The 16,264-nt window shown below is 34.8% G+C and overlaps 3 protein-coding genes across 5 annotated transcripts in view; 2 read left to right on the top strand and 1 right to left on the bottom strand.

The window, feature by feature from the left end:
• Positions 1–16,264, bottom strand: part of LOC125862484 (beta-galactosidase) — a 299,954-nt gene that overhangs the window by 28,702 nt on the left and 254,988 nt on the right. The gene's annotated exons all lie outside the window — the stretch shown is intronic.
• On the top strand, positions 3,082–11,196 carry LOC125862486 (DEAD-box ATP-dependent RNA helicase 20). Of its 3 annotated transcripts, none has more exons than XM_049542573.1 (10): positions 3,082–3,252; positions 4,199–4,455; positions 5,311–5,490; positions 5,626–5,787; positions 5,931–6,181; positions 6,853–6,945; positions 7,148–7,233; positions 7,337–7,563; positions 10,525–10,755; positions 10,925–11,196. In XM_049542573.1, the coding sequence occupies exons 1-10, from the start codon at positions 3,197–3,199 to the stop codon at positions 10,981–10,983; spliced, it is 1,602 nt and encodes a 533-aa protein (XP_049398530.1). In that variant the 5' UTR covers positions 3,082–3,196; the 3' UTR covers positions 10,984–11,196. The 3 variants fall into 3 exon arrangements, with proteins under 3 accessions (XP_049398530.1, XP_049398531.1, XP_049398532.1); XM_049542574.1 differs by having other exon boundaries at positions 5,931–6,085; XM_049542575.1 differs by lacking the exons at positions 3,082–3,252; positions 4,199–4,455 and adding an exon at positions 4,973–5,094.
• Positions 12,767–15,897, top strand: LOC125862497 (uncharacterized). The gene is made up of 2 exons (XM_049542585.1): positions 12,767–12,989; positions 15,378–15,897. Exons 1-2 carry the CDS (start codon positions 12,860–12,862, stop codon positions 15,674–15,676), a joined length of 429 nt encoding a protein of 142 aa, XP_049398542.1. The 5' UTR covers positions 12,767–12,859; the 3' UTR covers positions 15,677–15,897.

Raw genomic sequence — 16,264 nt, forward strand, 5'->3', positions numbered from 1 at the left:
CCCCCCCCCCCCCTAAAAACAAGTGATACTAAAAAGGAAGAAGAATGGAAGAATAAACAACAATGAAAGATAAAAATTTGGAAGAAAGAGAGTGAATATAAATAAATGCTTCTTGGGCAGTGCTTTTTATTGGGAAGGAAAAATTTTTGGGCAGTGTAATTTCTTGACACTATCTAGTGGTTTAAGACTTTTCTTTTAGTAGTTTTACTTTAGAGGGTACTTTGGGTACAATAAAAAAATGAATATACCCTATCACCCTTTCCATTTTTGCAAAATTATGGCATTACCCTAAAATTTACTGCTTGTGTCATTTCGTGCCAAAAAGTTGTTGTGCCAAATATATTTTCCGATTTGGTAAATATTTAATGACATTATCCCTATTTTACCCTCTTTTCTCATTATTTCAATAGTTGCACTCTTTTAATTTTAAGAAAAAGTCAATAAAATGCAGTAAAGTACAAGGACTTTTCTCTTTTTTTCTGACAGACATCAGTACTTTAAACACTTTTTTCAATACTTTGTCATATCCTTCTTTTTCTTTTCACCACTTTATAATATTCTTTCTTTCTTTTACACTATTGATAGAATTGTGAAGTTACAAAACGTAAGTGTAATTTTATTTTTATTTTAAAAAATTAAAGTATGTAGAATAAAAAATTGTCCTCACTTAAAAAACCTTTTAGTTAAGATTCACAATAAAAAAAAAATGAAAATTTTCAAATATAAACTCCAAGAAATAAAATTTTCTTACATTTACCAAAATGACAATTTTACTTCAACATGTTGAATTTACAACGTCCCAGTAAAAATTTTAAACTATTCCAAAAGTAAATTACACATTGCAAGATTTTAACATAAACATTAAACTATTCAAAAATTAAATTAAATTTGCAATGTTCTAATATAAACATCAAAATGTACAAAAACACAAGTTGTTTTAATACTTGTAATCTCATCACTGTTGAAGTAGAGCTAAAGCTTGATTAACAGTATCAACATCACAACTAACTTGAAGCGAGAGATCCCTTCTCTTTCTAGTCTTTCTTTGTTCATATGAGGCACTTTGTAGTTATTGTCACCCCTATGTTTCATCACCTCATTCATATTACAACATTGTAAAGTTAAAAATACATGATTGAGTTGTTCTGCTTTCATTTCATTGAAGGGTCTTTCAACAACCTCCACTAACTCATCAACATTTGAAGGAGCATTTTGATATTGAAGAGATTGAATTGCTCTAAAAAATCCAACGTCCAAAACGTTAAGATCAGGACTATTAGGGGGTTGAAACCATAACTTAATATCAAATCCATCCCGTTGAGTGGCTTCCATGAATTCCAAATCATTAACACCAATATGTGGTCTTGCATTATCTTGTTGGATGAAAATGGGTGCACTTGACGTTGAAGCTGGCAATTTTGATCGAATGGTTGGAAGAACTTTCTCTATCAAACAAGCTCTTGTGATATCTTTAGTCACAAATAAAATTAATTTTGTTTCGATAGTTCCTGCTGTTCGATTTTTGCTATTCCGCTTGGCTAGTTCCTTAACTACAAATGGAAAAATTCATATTTTCCCCGAAAACAACTCAACTCCATTAGAGTCAAATCTAGGACGTACAACAACTGCCATAAACATAACTTTTTAGACTCGAAATGTGTTTTACTCTTATTGTTCTATTGCTTATGTTATGAGAACTAAGTGGCTTGTATGAAGTCCTTCGGGGTTCTATACGCCATGCTACATCTAGGGGTACCCCTGGTCGTGACATAAATTTATTTTTTGATGATTAACGTTTCAGTAAGGATAACACTAATTATCAAGTGAACTGTTGGTCAATTAACTTTGTTTAAGATAAAGAAATTTAGTTGGGAGTGCACTTTGTCTAGCTAAATGTTTTGAGTTAATATTACAGTAAAACCTCACTAAATTAATTAGGTGGACCATGAAATATTATTATTTTGTAGAGATATTATTTAATCAATAAATTAATATTTATTAATTTAAAAAGTATTTCGACACCGCAAAATTAGTTCCAGAATGAAATCTCAGAGAATTTGAATGAACCCACTCGTGAAAACATCATTCATAAACTTGAGGTCATGATTAATAATCTCAGTAATCGCAATAAAATGAACGTTAATAACTTGTTAGATGGGTGTAAATTATACATGTTTAGAGGTCCAGATCTTATAAGAAATTGTGGATACCATTTGAAAACGATGTTGATGATAATGTTGAAGATGATACAATACCTTTGAAACTAGTTATGTGTAAGGAAACATTTATCGCATTTAGAACTCTTCACAATTTTATGGTGCAATTCGAAAAGATAACATCGAAACTTTTGGATGCAATAAGAAAAATTAGAGATAAGCTTCAACTAGATTTAAATTTTAACATTAAGGAACACAATAGAATCATATTTCACTAAATTGTCTTAGATATATTTGTAATTTTAGAGAATTAGTAATTTATAATATTAATGAGACCATTATTTATATCGGGTTCTTCTGAAAATATATTATCTTATCGAAATAGGTGATTTTTTTCATTGGCCCAAGTTGGGACCGGAGGAAAATATGATGTTGGAGAGATTATTAATTAATCGAGTATTAATTTAGTGAGGTTTTATTGTATATGGATTTATATGGATCATTAAAGTTATTTGTATACTCTAACTAATTATCCACATTTTGAAATATGCATATCTTTTTTACTCCGAGCTCAAAATTAAGCAAACTTGACGGCGTTGAAAAGAGAACTCAAAAACCTTCGATTTGATAACTCATGCTTTATGTGCTAAAAGATATGATCGTTTGAAGTTGACCTTAAACTAAAAACTGATGAATGACTTGTACGAACCTCTATTTAACTCTTTCAAAGTCCGAGGTGTTACACCCTACTCAAAATATGATCAAAATTATTAGGTCAAGAGGTAGTGGCCAAGGGACCTCTTAGGTTCAGTTTGAAACATTAAGGCTAAAATCAAGATAAATGTAAAACTAGAAGGGACCAAGTTGAATGTATTGTCAATTAGTAAGGATCAAAATAAAACCCACGAAAACAGTCGGCGGCGAAAGCATTTTCATATCCAGCATTACTACTTCTTCTTTGGCAAAGAAAACCACCATTTTCTTCTGGAAGCTTCCCGTAAGATACTCTAGTCAAATACCTCCGACGAGTTTGCCGGAATATGAGTCGCTACGACAGCCGTCCGGCTGACCCTGGCTCTTACCGTGACCGTCGCAGGTAAAAACCCTAATTATTCAAACTCCGGCTACTCTTAACATATTCATACGCGATAGTTCTTATTACTGTAATTGTGCTTAGGGTTTAGCTGCGTTGAACAAAGTGTATCTAATTGTGGATTATCTCCGGCTATACATGCAAATATACTTATAGATGCTATTTTACGACAGTTCTTATTGATAGTAAACTGTGATTAGGATTTTATCTGCTCTGAATAAACTGTATTTAGCTTTAGATCTTCTCCAACTATACTTATTAACATACTCTGCTTTTCATGTATGATAATCTTATTGACTGTAATTATGGTTAGGGTTTATGATTCCTGTGAAGTTTATTTAATTGTAGATTAATCGAAATGTCTCTTCTAGTATACCCCTAGGGGAAAAGATATATGAGTGTGTGTGTAAAAAGAACATATTTCTTTTGATTTAGCGGATTCATGCTTACTATAACTAGTTGTTTCAGTTTCTATTAGCGCTTTAACTATAACCTCAGCTCTGTTTATTGGTCTGAGCAAGATGTGACTTATTTAAACTGAATATTCAAAATGAACAATTTGAAAAAAGAATTTTTTCTGGGGGATTATGTGTATTCTATAGTTACTTACATTACCAATTGTCAATTTCTGGTCATTGTCATTGAGATTCATGTCAATTCAGATTAATATTTAGGTATCGATATTAACTCTTTTTTTCTCTCCTTTCAAACTAAGAAAAAAACCATTCTTAAAAAAAGAAGAAGAGGATCTTTGAGAGTTGTATCCTTATTTCTGAATCCTTCCCCGCCTAGCTATTTTAGGCTGGATTGTAGGTCCTGGGGGGGAGCGGGAGGGGGGGAGGATGGCTATACTCATATATATTTTTCTTGTATGACAGTTTTAGTGACTGTAATTATTGTTAGGGTTTTACTGCTTTGAATAAGCTGTTCAGTTTTGGATTATTTTCAGTGATTCAGGCTTCGGTGGGGGCCCAAATTATAGGTCATCATCATCGAGCAGGAGAGATTCCGAGGGTAAGGAGTCTCCACGGAAGGTTAATTTGGATGATTTGACTCCATTCGAGAAGAATTTCTATGTTGAATCACCATCCATAGCAGCAATGACTGAAGGTGAGGTGGAAGAGTATAGACTACGACGGGAGATCACTATTGAGGGTCGTGATGTGCCCAAGCCTATAAAGTCCTTTCATGACGTAGGATTTCCAGGTATATTAAAGAAAAATGGCCTTTATAGAACCCCACCATCCAGCAAAAAATAAAATACAGTGTTATTTTGATCTAAAAAGAGTATATACAATAATGGTGTGAAAAAAATTCAGAATCCTTGAACTTGAAAGACTAGCACAATTGGGAATATAGGGTGTGTAACCTGTTGTAGATGTTCAACTTAGACTGATTGTGATGCATAAATATGTATTATGAGTATACCAAAACAGAATATCAGTGTCTCCCACTTCTCCAAACAGAAATATTATTGCGAGTAATTTATCCAAGAGCTCAACTGTGGTGCTACTTGGTATTGTTTGGGGCTAATGAGGTGCTTTGTGCAAAGGTCTGTTATGCAGAACGCCTGAAGTATTGTAGTAGCAGTGTACTGGCAATCATTTTCTCTTATTATTTGAGCAGTGCTTCAACTATAGATACTCGGAATTGCCCAATGCCTATTAATGTGAAACTAAATCAACATCATAGGAGATGGAAGGATGGTCTTAATGAATAATGGAAGTCATGCATGTTAAGTTTCAGCTTGAATACGTGTGCAAAAATGCAAATATTTATCCAAATGACCATTGTGAATCATCCATGTGTCTGATTTACTGAGCTGTACGAATCTAGTGACTGAGGGTAGTTTCTGACTTCTAACATAGAACTTGTCAATTCATACTGCCTTTTCTGTTTAATTATTGTTTTCATATTATGATTTTCAAATGGCTCCTGTTTTCTTTGACGGGTGGTGTACACATCAATATTTTTGATAACATGTGTCAGAAACTTTTGGTTGAATGACACTTCGTTTTTGTTTTTTCCCTCTTTCTATGTTTGCTTGGTCCACTACTTCAGATTATGTCTTGCAAGAAATTGAAAAGGCTGGCTTCACTGAACCTACACCTATTCAAGCTCAAGGTTGGCCTATGGCCTTGAAGGGTCGTGATCTCATTGGTATAGCAGAAACAGGGTCTGGGAAGACAATTGCTTATCTGTTGCCTGCAATTGTGCACGTTAATGCCCAGCCCATTTTAGGTATAAGTGCAGAGAAGCTCATTCACTCACGAGTATATGCATCTTCATATTTTGTTGAGCAGTACTTTCTTCTTGCTGCATAGTGTGATTTTTGATGCAACTCTATTTGTTTTTTGTTCATATCTTATTTTCAAGATCATGGAGATGGTCCAATTGTCTTAGTGTTAGCCCCAACTCGTGAACTTGCTGTTCAGATTCAACAAGAAGCTACTAAATTTGGTGCATCATCACGGATTAAGAATACCTGCATTTATGGTGGGGTTCCAAAGGGGCCCCAAGTTCGTGATCTTCAGAAAGGTAGGTGGTGATATGCTCAACGTGACTTTACTACTGTGTCGTGATGTTGATGGATCGGGTATATCCTAGAGCTTCTTCTCTCAGTTTTGTAGTATTTTTTTGCATGTCATAACAGAACTAATCAATATATTTTTACTTGATAGGTGTTGAAATTGTTATTGCCACACCTGGAAGGTTGATTGATATGTTAGAATCTAATCATACAAACCTGCGAAGAGTGACATATCTCGTGCTGGATGAGGCTGACCGCATGCTAGACATGGGTTTTGAACCTCAGATCCGCAAAATTGTTTCTCAGGTTTGCTTCTGTAATTACCTGTTAGATCCAAAATTGAGTTTCCCTTCTTTTCTAGACATGGGTTTTGAACCTCAGATCCGCAAAATTGTTTCTCAGGTTTGCTTCTGTAATTTCCTTTTAGATCCAAAATTTAGTTTCCCTTCTTATCTTAGTCTTCTGCATATGAAACACCATTAGCTGTTCTGTCTTTTATTTCCCTGAATCGCTAGTTTTCTTTCTTCTCTTATTGGATCAAATTCTTGTTCTCAGCTCAAATTGTAAGCTCTCTTTGAATTTATTTCTTAAGCTGTTTAAGCATCTGTATCCTCTGTAAGGTTAATGTGTGGTTTCTACCAAAAAGTTTGATTTGCGAAAAGTGATTGCTAGAAATTTCTATTATTTTGCTGGATGTTCTGCATTTAAATACTACCATCATTTCTAGTGTTTATTCATCTTTCTTTTTGTATTTAAATCTGTTGAAACAACTAGCTTTGTCGGTATGAAGGTCTCTCTCTCTCAGGAGAAGCTTTTGTTTCCCCTTCCAACCATTTAGTTCTGGAGTTTAATGGACAATTTCTCTAATCCAGGACTAAATTTGTACTAGAAGTCCGAAAGAGATTTCTTGTTACTTTTTCTATTTATTTGGAATTTTGGACAATACAAAACATTAATAGGAGAGAGATGTACCTCCTGTTTGTCGAGTCAATAAAATACTGTTTACCTCTTTCCTCCTACTTCGACATTCTTCATACTGGGGGTGTTGGTTCTAAGGTTCAATGGCTTTGCAGATTCGTCCAGATCGTCAAACGCTGTATTGGAGTGCCACATGGCCCAAAGAAGTTGAGCAGCTTGCAAGACAATTCCTGTTCAATGCATACAAAGTGAGTTTCTTTTGAGGTTCTGATCCAGTTCCTCAGCCCATTCAAAGTGAGGCCATTGATCACTAATTCACTATGTTGTGGCCCAACTATTCCTTTTATAGTGTCATCAAGATGAGAAGTGAATGTGCTAATTTATTCGACTTAATAGTTTGTACGTGATCTGTCTCTTCTTTTTAACCATCTTCTCTGAAAAATGGCTCAGGTAATTATTGGTTCAGCTGACCTGAAAGCTAATCATGCTATTCGCCAGCATGTGGAAATCGTCTCGGAGAGCCAGAAGTATAATAAGTAGGGTGTTATCCCTTTATTTTATAATTCGAGTATTCGAGGCCTCAAAACCTTTTAACAATGTAGATTCTTCCATTGAATTACACCTGTTTTGTAAATTCAGATTAGTAAAGTTGCTGGAAGATATTATGGATGGTAGTCGTATTTTAATATTCATGGACACCAAAAAGGGGTGTGACCAAGTAACTCGGCAGCTCCGGATGGATGGGTGGCCTGCACTTTCTATTCATGGTGATAAGAGTCAAGCAGAAAGAGATTGGGTCCTTTCAGAATTCAAAGCTGGAAAGTCTCCTATAATGACAGCTACAGATGTTGCTGCTCGAGGTCTAGGTAGGAAACTCTATTGGCCTCTTTATGAATAATATAATCATTTAGTGCTCATCTTAATATAAGATTTTGTCTCCCATTCTTCCTGCTCCCAAAACAAAAGATGTTCAGTTCTCATTTTCTTTAGAAATTAGCTATTTTCCCCATTGACCTGTTGGGTCTTTTGGTATAAGTGCCTCCCAACCCTGCCTCTCCACCTTCAAAAAGAATACGCACACATGCACAACAGAACAGTGTTATCAAAGGCGAAAAGCGCAAAAAGGCTCTAAGGTCCGTGGGGGCTTTAAGTGCAAATCGCAAATGAAGCGTGGGCTTTAATGAAAAAAGGCGCAAAGGGACCCTTCGGGGTGGCCCAGTGGTTTGGGCTTGGGACTTCCATGTTGGAGGTCTCAAGTTCGAAACCCCTTGCCAGCAAAGCAAGGGGTTTGCCTTCTGGGTCGAGCTTGTCACATCGGGCTTGCCTAGTGCGGGTTACCTCTCCTATGTGGTTTGCGAGCTATTGTATAGGAGTGGGGTTTTTACCCTGTGCACACCAAAAGGGTTTTTGGTGCGGCTGAGGGTTTTCCTTGTCATAAAAAAAAAAAAGCGCAAAGGGAGAAAAAAAGCCAAATATATATGTTTAGTCGAAGGCTAATAATTATATACATGAATGACAATTATATGACCAAAGAAATTGGAATTTTTTTTATGATAAAATGAAATATCAATTTTTTAATGTATTATAAAAGGAAATATCAATTTTTAGTGTCACTTCTTCATAAGAGGCTCATTGGCAAGGAAAAGTTTGTCTTAGAACCTTGTTGAAGACACTGAAGTGCACATAAAGCGAAGTGGAGCGCTCAACACATATTGAGTCTTGCTTCAAGGCTTAAGTGTGCTTAAAGTGCACCTTTGATAACACTGCACAGAAAGAGAATAATACAAATAAAAGTAGGAGAACCTTTTTTTTTGGGGGCGGTGGAGGCGGGGATGATTTGCTTGAATTGTTGTAACAAATAACAAATTATTGCAAGAAGTTCTGATTTGCTACTTGCGTGAAAAAATTCACGTATTTGCAGGCATTGATAGCCCAGGCCGGTTAAAGGTTCAGCTTAAAATGACCTTTGTTGTACTTGCTATAAATATTGGTTATAATTTGTTCAACCTTTTCATCCTATTATGTGAAGGATGAAACAAATTATTTATTGTGTTAAACATCATAATTGAATAATCTACATGCCAGATAGAAGGGTGAGGTGCAAATTGGAAAGCAAATTTAGAAAATTGAGAAGCATGTGGTGGGAAGAGATGTAGGTAAAAGGTTAGATGAAAAATTATTCGATCTATCAACTATCCTCAATCACAAATTAATCGGGACTGTGGTATGAATCCTATTATCTAATTTGCTGTATTAGATTTATTGATTTCTATACTAAATAATGTACTTTAGTGATAACAAAGATAGTAATTATTGGAAAATTAGAGGTTTTAAAAAACTAGAGTCTAAATCATAGATGTACTAAATAATTTTAGGAAAACTAGAAGTTCCTATTATCTATTCTGCTCTATTAGGTCTATTTATTTTTTGAAACTAATTTGTTAGTGTTTTCTATTAGGTCATTATACTAAAGAATGTATTTTAGTGATAACAAAGATAATAATTATAGGAAAATTACACCATTCGAAAAATAATAGTTACAGGAAAAGTAGAGGTTTTAGAAAACCAGTCTTAATAATTTAAGCAAACTAGAGGTTTTTTTTTTTAAACCAGAGGTTTTTTAAATCTTACACAAACTTAGAAGTCTTGAACCCCTGACAAAATCTGGATGACTGATCTTCTAAGGCTTAACTAGAGGTTCTCTAAATCTCGATCTCATCTAAAATCAGTGCTCTATTATGCGTCTGATCCCTCTGAACTCTCTGACTGTATGGTTTTATACATGGTTATACTTTTTCGTCCGTCTATGACTATTGGTTTTATTATAATCTGTTGTTGCAATTATATTTTCATAAATTGCCAATCTCTAGTTTTTGTGGCCATCAGATATGAAGATATTCAGGCTCTTTCTATGTACCATCTTGTAGATGACACAAGGACAATTTCAGTTAAATATATAAACAGAAATAACTCATATTGGGACCTGGTATGTTCTTGTTTTTTGATAATCATGGTGTTCAGGCTAGCTTGCTCGCACCTCGACTAATTCCACGAGATACCTACCTCCTCCACTAGCAATAGGTACCAGCTAACTTTGTCCACCAACGCTAGGACATATGGGAAGAAATCACCTATTGATTTTTATCTCGGTTGAGATTTGAACTTGAGCCCTCATAGTTCTCAACACACTTCATTGACCACTAAGCCACATTCTTGGGTGCGACCTTGAAATGTTGTGAATGCTCCATATATCTTGCTTGCTATACCCTTGCATAGTTGCTTGCTACAAAGATCAATGACTAATATCTGCTCTTAAGAGGGTACTATGACCAGTGGCGGAGCCAGGATTTTTATTAAGGGGTGTCAAATTATAAAGTAAATATTTATAAGCACTGCTATCAGGGATAGAACACACAACCTCAAGCAATTTTTGCAACCCCTCAACCACTACACTAAACCTTCAATTTGTGTCAAGAGGTGTCAACACTTGTATTTATATTTATTAAACCAAATTTTGACTTATATATACAAAATAATTTTCCAACGAAGGGGTGTCGCTTGACACCTCTTGCCCTAGGGTAGCTCCGCCCTTGACTATGACGAGGAAATTTTTTTGTGCAAGGAAGTTATGGCAAGCATGTCCAATTGTTCTGACTTCTGAAGTACTGAAAAATGGTTATCACTTCAATTAGTTGGCTTAGTACATTTCAATCTGTGAAGGCCCGTTAACGCTGTCTTTGGGAGAAAGAAGTAAACTTGCACCATAACCAATTTAACTACTAGGAAGCATTTTATGCACTTCACAACTTACTTTTGAATTGGTGCAGATGTGAAGGATGTAAAATTTGTAATCAACTATGATTTTCCTGGATCATTGGAGGACTATGTTCATCGCATTGGTAGAACGGGAAGGGCTGGTGCCTCGGGGACAGCATACACATTCTTTACTGCAGCAAATGCTAGGTTTGCAAAGGATCTTGTTAACATTCTTGAGGAGGCCGGACAGAAAGTCGGTCCTGAATTGGCAAAAATGGGACGTGGTGCGCCTCCCCCTCCTGGTTAGTCTATTAACCGTGTGTGGAAATAACTTTGATCTTTTGGTTCATCATAGACTTTCCAGTAGGATGTGTTTTGCTGTTAATAACTTCATGGGCTAGGCAAAGTACTATACAGTGACAAAAAATATCTCAGTGTTTTTCATCTTAAATGATTTTCTTTTATGGCTAGGTCACGGAGGGTTTCGAGACCGTGGAAGGGGTTATGGAGGCAATAAGCAGTGGAGCTAGAAAAGACTGGGGTACCACCGAAGGCAAATGTTGCATTTCCTTTGAAAGCTACTAATTTTGCCCCAGCTGATGGAAATCTGATACACATTTTATAGCAGCGAGATCATGACCCTATTTGTTCTGCATGTATAATATGTTCAAATTATTTCAGTAGAAGGTGAAAAAGATAACAATCTTTATTTAGTTGTATTGTCGTATTTTTCTTGTTACTCTCAAACTCCTCTTGAATACCCGGGATTTTCGATGCACATTGGTTCATCCGTAGAAGGTAGCAGTACTAAATGTCGTAGTTATTTAGTGTGTATGTTGCAACGTGCAAGAAATCGTTGCACTTTCTATGTTAATTTATGAATGATTTAACAGAAATCATTGCACTTTTTATGTCAATTAACGAAAAATCAACTATGCATGTACCAAGAAAAAGTATATTAGATATGAAGCAATAATTTTACAAAAATCATACTGGATGGCATTTGTAGAGTAATTTGACATAACAGATGAAATCATATATGCATCCAAGACTTGATTAAACCTTGTTACATTTTATTAGCTACTCATTAAGGATAATTTGACATAAATATTCCACAGAAAGTTTACCAATAAACTCATGCCTCATCCATGTCCCCAAATGCTAATAATATAGAATTATTCCCATTTCAATTACTCCCTCAATGTCTTTATATTAAAAATATTTTTAAAAATACAGAGAAATTTATTATTTTCTATTTTTCTTCCAATGTTATTCTTATCATTAAATAATTCATTTTGTTTCAATTTGTTTATCATAATTTGAATTTTAAAAGTGATTCTTAGTTTTGACTTAGAATTATTAAGTCTTGTGAAATAAAATTTATATATTTAAAAACTACGTAAAAATTATTATCTTTAAACAATTTAAAATATTTCAGAAATTGAAAGTACTAAAAGTCAAATTTAAAATTTTAAAATATAATAATTAATTAAAGAGCAACTTTCACATATAGCAAACACAAAATTCATATTTGTATGCTATAGCAAAGTTTGCATAATTGCACTCCATAGCAAACATAAATATGTATATTTCGCTATACATATACAAAAGAAAGTAGTTGTATAATCTGCTTTGGTATACATATACGAAAAGATCAATTGTATAAAGTGAGAGAGGCGAGTGAGCGAGCGAGATCTAGGAGAGTGGCGAGCGAGATCTGGGAGAAGGGAAAGAGGGGAACGAAAATATATGTACATATACAATTTTCACGCATTTTATACATTTACATTTTTGTATAAAGTGAGAGAGGCGAGATCTGGGAGAGNTGATTAAACCTTGTTACATTTTATTCGCTACTCATTAAGGATAATTTGACATAAATATTCCACAGAAAGTTTACCAATAAACTCATGCCTCATCCATGTCCCCAAATGCTAATAATATAGAAGTATTCTCATTTCAACTACTCCCTCAATGTCTTTATATTAAAAATATTTTTAAAAATAAAGAGAAATTTATTATTTTCTATTTTCTTCCAATGCTATTCTTATCATTAAATAATTCCTTTCGTTTAATTTGAATTTCAAAAGTGATTCTTAGTTTTGACTTAGAATTATTAAGTCTCATGAAACAAAATTTATATATTTGAAAACTAGTAAAAAATATTATCTCTAAACAATTTCAAAAATTGAAATGGGGAAAGTACCAAGAGTCGAATTTAAAATATAATTAATTAAATATTGTCTTTAAGGAAAATACCCAATCAACAAGGACATGTGCTAACTAAAAATGAAATGGAGGGAATAATTATTTAACTTTGTCAGAAGAAGCAACATACTTTTAATTCGTGTTTAGTTGTATTACAGCGCAGTTGAGGCAAAATCAACAACTTCTTTCTCATCATCCATGGCGTCAACGTCAACATCAACGCCGGTGGGTAGTGCGGCGGCGCCGCCACCTCCGCCCAAGGAATCTTTTCTCCGCCGTAACAAGTTCATTTTTCCTATGTTCTTGGCTGTCAATTTGTCTGTTGGAGGTTCTTCCCTCACTCCTTAACTTGTATTCAATCTCTGCCTATTTGCTTGCTCTTTAACTATCTAGTACCGATTATGACTGCAGTTTTGTAGATCCTTTGTTATAATCTGGATAGATCGGTCAATTGGTGTAGAGGCGTCCACTTTGAACTTCGCATGTAATTACTGTTTAGTTTTAGGTTTTGGGATGATTTGGAGAATAAGCAAGTAATTAATACTGACGGTTAAATATGTTTTTCAAATGTCAAAGTAAAAGTGAATGTAATTTTAGTATACTGGACAAGTAAAAACGGATGAAAGGAGTACCATTTTGTGAGACAAAATTTTTCAACTATACATTTGGTTAAAACTGAGGTTAGTTGGTGCTGCTAAATACTATACCTGCTCAACAAATACTAGATCCCTTCTGGTTATAAGTTTAATTTTGTTTTGATTCCACTAATGTAAGATTCTGTTTAATCTAAAACAAATGGTTATTGAAAATTCAACAGAACCTCACATCAGTTGGTCTCTGAAGTGGAGTAATGCCTACTGTATTGGTTCATCACTTTATTGGATGAATATATTGAGTTGTTTTGGAGATAGTAGCTCGTATAAGGAAAATGATATTGTAAGCTTTGTATAATGCTCAACAAGTCAAGTATACAGTTTTACGATTTCTTTGATCGTAGCTCTTATTTAGAAAAAAAAGACAAGAAATATATTAAGATGATTGGAATAGATACTACACTTGCTCGTAGCTGATAGGGGCTGAAAAAGGTATTGATAAGAAAAGTTAGAACAAGAGTACACTTCTCAAATTATAACTCAAAAAAGGTTTGGTTTTCTCTTGTATACGGTGGTTCAAATATCCATTCACTAGTCACTGTCGAATTTGACATTGCAAAGTAGTTTGGAATGAAAACGATGCACTACGAGGCCAAAAAACACTTGAGAAAAGAGAGAGATGGGAGAAAGTTCAATAAAATGCAAACCAAGAGAACTTGATCCTTTTTTCACCCCTTGAATTTTGTAATATAAATGTCTTCTCCTAGCTAATTTCTCCGTAGCTTTTTTCCTTCTAAATATGGGATGAGGCTAGTCCTTATTTGAATGTAGAGTATTAAATATTTTTAGTAGATGCATTGTATTATTTTTTTTGATAGCCAAGAAATTGTCTGTGACCCGCCCTTTGGACCAATCATAGCCTTCTAAACTCGGTGGATAATGTGCCCGCCCCTCTACCCTTCTCCACTTAAATACCAGGCTTCGCTTTGTATGGTGTGGGGCTTCAACCTGCGACCTAAGCCACAAATCCTCCACCTTTTGCCACTTGAGCTAGGCCTTGGGGGCAGATGCATTGTATTATAGTGCATGAGTTCTCCGATTAATGACAAAAACTCGATCCCAGTACTCTGATATCATGTTAAAGTGTGCTACCATCTCATCTAAAAGCCTAAGCTATCAGAGAGAGCACATTTTTATTTACTTAATTATATTTTCAACAGAACTTAAATGGGGTTCTCGCGGCACTGACAATGTTTTGACATGTAAAGTTTGCTGTGTTTTGGTTGTTTGCGGTGTCCGTAGTGTTGCTTGCTCTAAAATTTGATTGTTGTCTGATAGTTGCATAAATAAATACTCTAATAGAATTGACATTTATATAAACTAGTGAGTCCACTCTCTAGTCTGTATTTTTTATTCCTCCGGCCTAGTTTACACTTCACTTCCCATTACTGAAAGAAAAATTGAGGAAGTCTGGTGAAATCTTGCGATTCAGTTTTGTATGGTCTAGCAAAATGAGAAAGTCTGAGCTTTGATTGATAATTTCTCTAAGCAAAGCCAAATTCTACTTTAAAAAGAAGAAAGAATGGAATCTTGTATGCACTTTTACTTCATGGTGCATTTCACTTGGTGATTCTATTCAAGTTGGAAATGTACATAACTGGATAGCCTTCTATTGAGATCTTATCTAGTGACTGATAGTCCTTGTGCACCATATGTCTTAATCAGTTGATCTATATTTCTTGTATCTAAACATATTCAGTTTCGATATAAAGAAATCATAATATGTTTAACCATACTCCAAGTGGTGGACAGTTTTTATTCTGTATTTTGCTTTACTGCATGTGGATTTATTGTTCTCACTACATTTCTTTAGCAAAAACATGTGCTGTTAAGAGATGATTCTAACGGAGAAGTAGCGAGCACTTATTATGTACATGTAATGAGCATAGAGAGATGTCTGATTCTGATGAGAAGATAATTCAACCTGTACTCTTTCGTTACTCTTGCATTCTCTACATCATTTGGAACTGTGCTTTTGTGTCTTTCCAATTCTCATTCAATAACTCATCTTGCTTTTACATTCATCATACATCGACTTATGCTTTTCCGTGTAATTTATGTAGCTTATATTTTCATGAACAAAAAGAAAGATGTGGGAACTGAGGCAGGAGAAGTGTCAGATGTTCCTAGCAGTTCAGTTTCATCAACAGTTGCTGAGAAGCAAGCAACTGTTCCAGTTCTTGTGCAGCCTGCTATTGTTCATGAACCAATACCAGAAGATCAACAACGAGAACTAATGAAGTGGATATTGGAAGAGAAGAGAAAACTTAAACCAAAAGATCCAGAGGAGAAAAAGCGCATTGATGAGGAGAAAGCTATGCTCAAGCAGTTTATTCGAGCCAAGTCCATTCCAAGTTTGTAATGGAGACCCTTCACAACTTTGATACTACTAGCTTGGAGATGTACAAAGGTTGGATTTTCCCTTTTCACTGCAAATATGGCACTGAAGAATCAAATTGCTTGAACAATGAATGTATATTGGATCTTTTTCTGAATTGCTTGAACAATGAATGTATATTGGATCTTTATCTGAATTGTTGACTTTTACAAGAAATTTGTAAATAGAGTGCTTTTCTCATAAAATGCAGCAGTGAAACTTGTAGTAATGCAAGTTTGGTGTATCAAAACAATCATAGACGAGTGAGGATTGTTCTAGTGGTAGAACCCCTACACATTTAACCACAAGGTTTGGTTCGAGTCACTAAGGGAGAAAAAAGTAGCAACCACTGTTGGCCCTCGTAGAGTGTAGTGCTAACCTAACTCGGACAATACTCATGCCTATGGAGGGGACTAAGTGGAAGCAAGAACATCTTAGAGTAACACAAACATTAATGAGAATCCAATGCCTCAAGAATCGTTGTTTCCTTCCTTGAGATAAACACAAGTAGATTGGGTACCAATAAAAAAAAAAAACACTATTATGACTCACTTGTGCACAAGTAATGGAAAG

This window comes from Solanum stenotomum, chromosome 4, assembly GCF_019186545.1.
Source record: "Solanum stenotomum isolate F172 chromosome 4, ASM1918654v1, whole genome shotgun sequence".
In the NCBI taxonomy this organism is placed as follows: domain Eukaryota; kingdom Viridiplantae; phylum Streptophyta; class Magnoliopsida; order Solanales; family Solanaceae; genus Solanum; species Solanum stenotomum.

Bases quoted from the DNA above. Each gene is read 5' to 3' on its own strand.
- LOC125862486 (XM_049542573.1), top strand. From the start codon at position 3,197: ATGAGTCGCTACGACAGCCGTCCGGCTGACCCTGGCTCTTACCGTGAC. The intron at 4,456-5,310 runs GTATATTAAAGA...CCACTACTTCAG, and splicing joins TCATGACGTAGGATTTCCAG to ATTATGTCTTGCAAGAAATT. The intron at 7,564-10,524 runs GTAGGAAACTCT...GAATTGGTGCAG, and splicing joins TGTTGCTGCTCGAGGTCTAG to ATGTGAAGGATGTAAAATTT.
- LOC125862497 (XM_049542585.1), top strand. From the start codon at position 12,860: ATGGCGTCAACGTCAACATCAACGCCGGTGGGTAGTGCGGCGGCGCCG. The intron at 12,990-15,377 runs GTTCTTCCCTCA...TAATTTATGTAG, and splicing joins TGTCAATTTGTCTGTTGGAG to CTTATATTTTCATGAACAAA.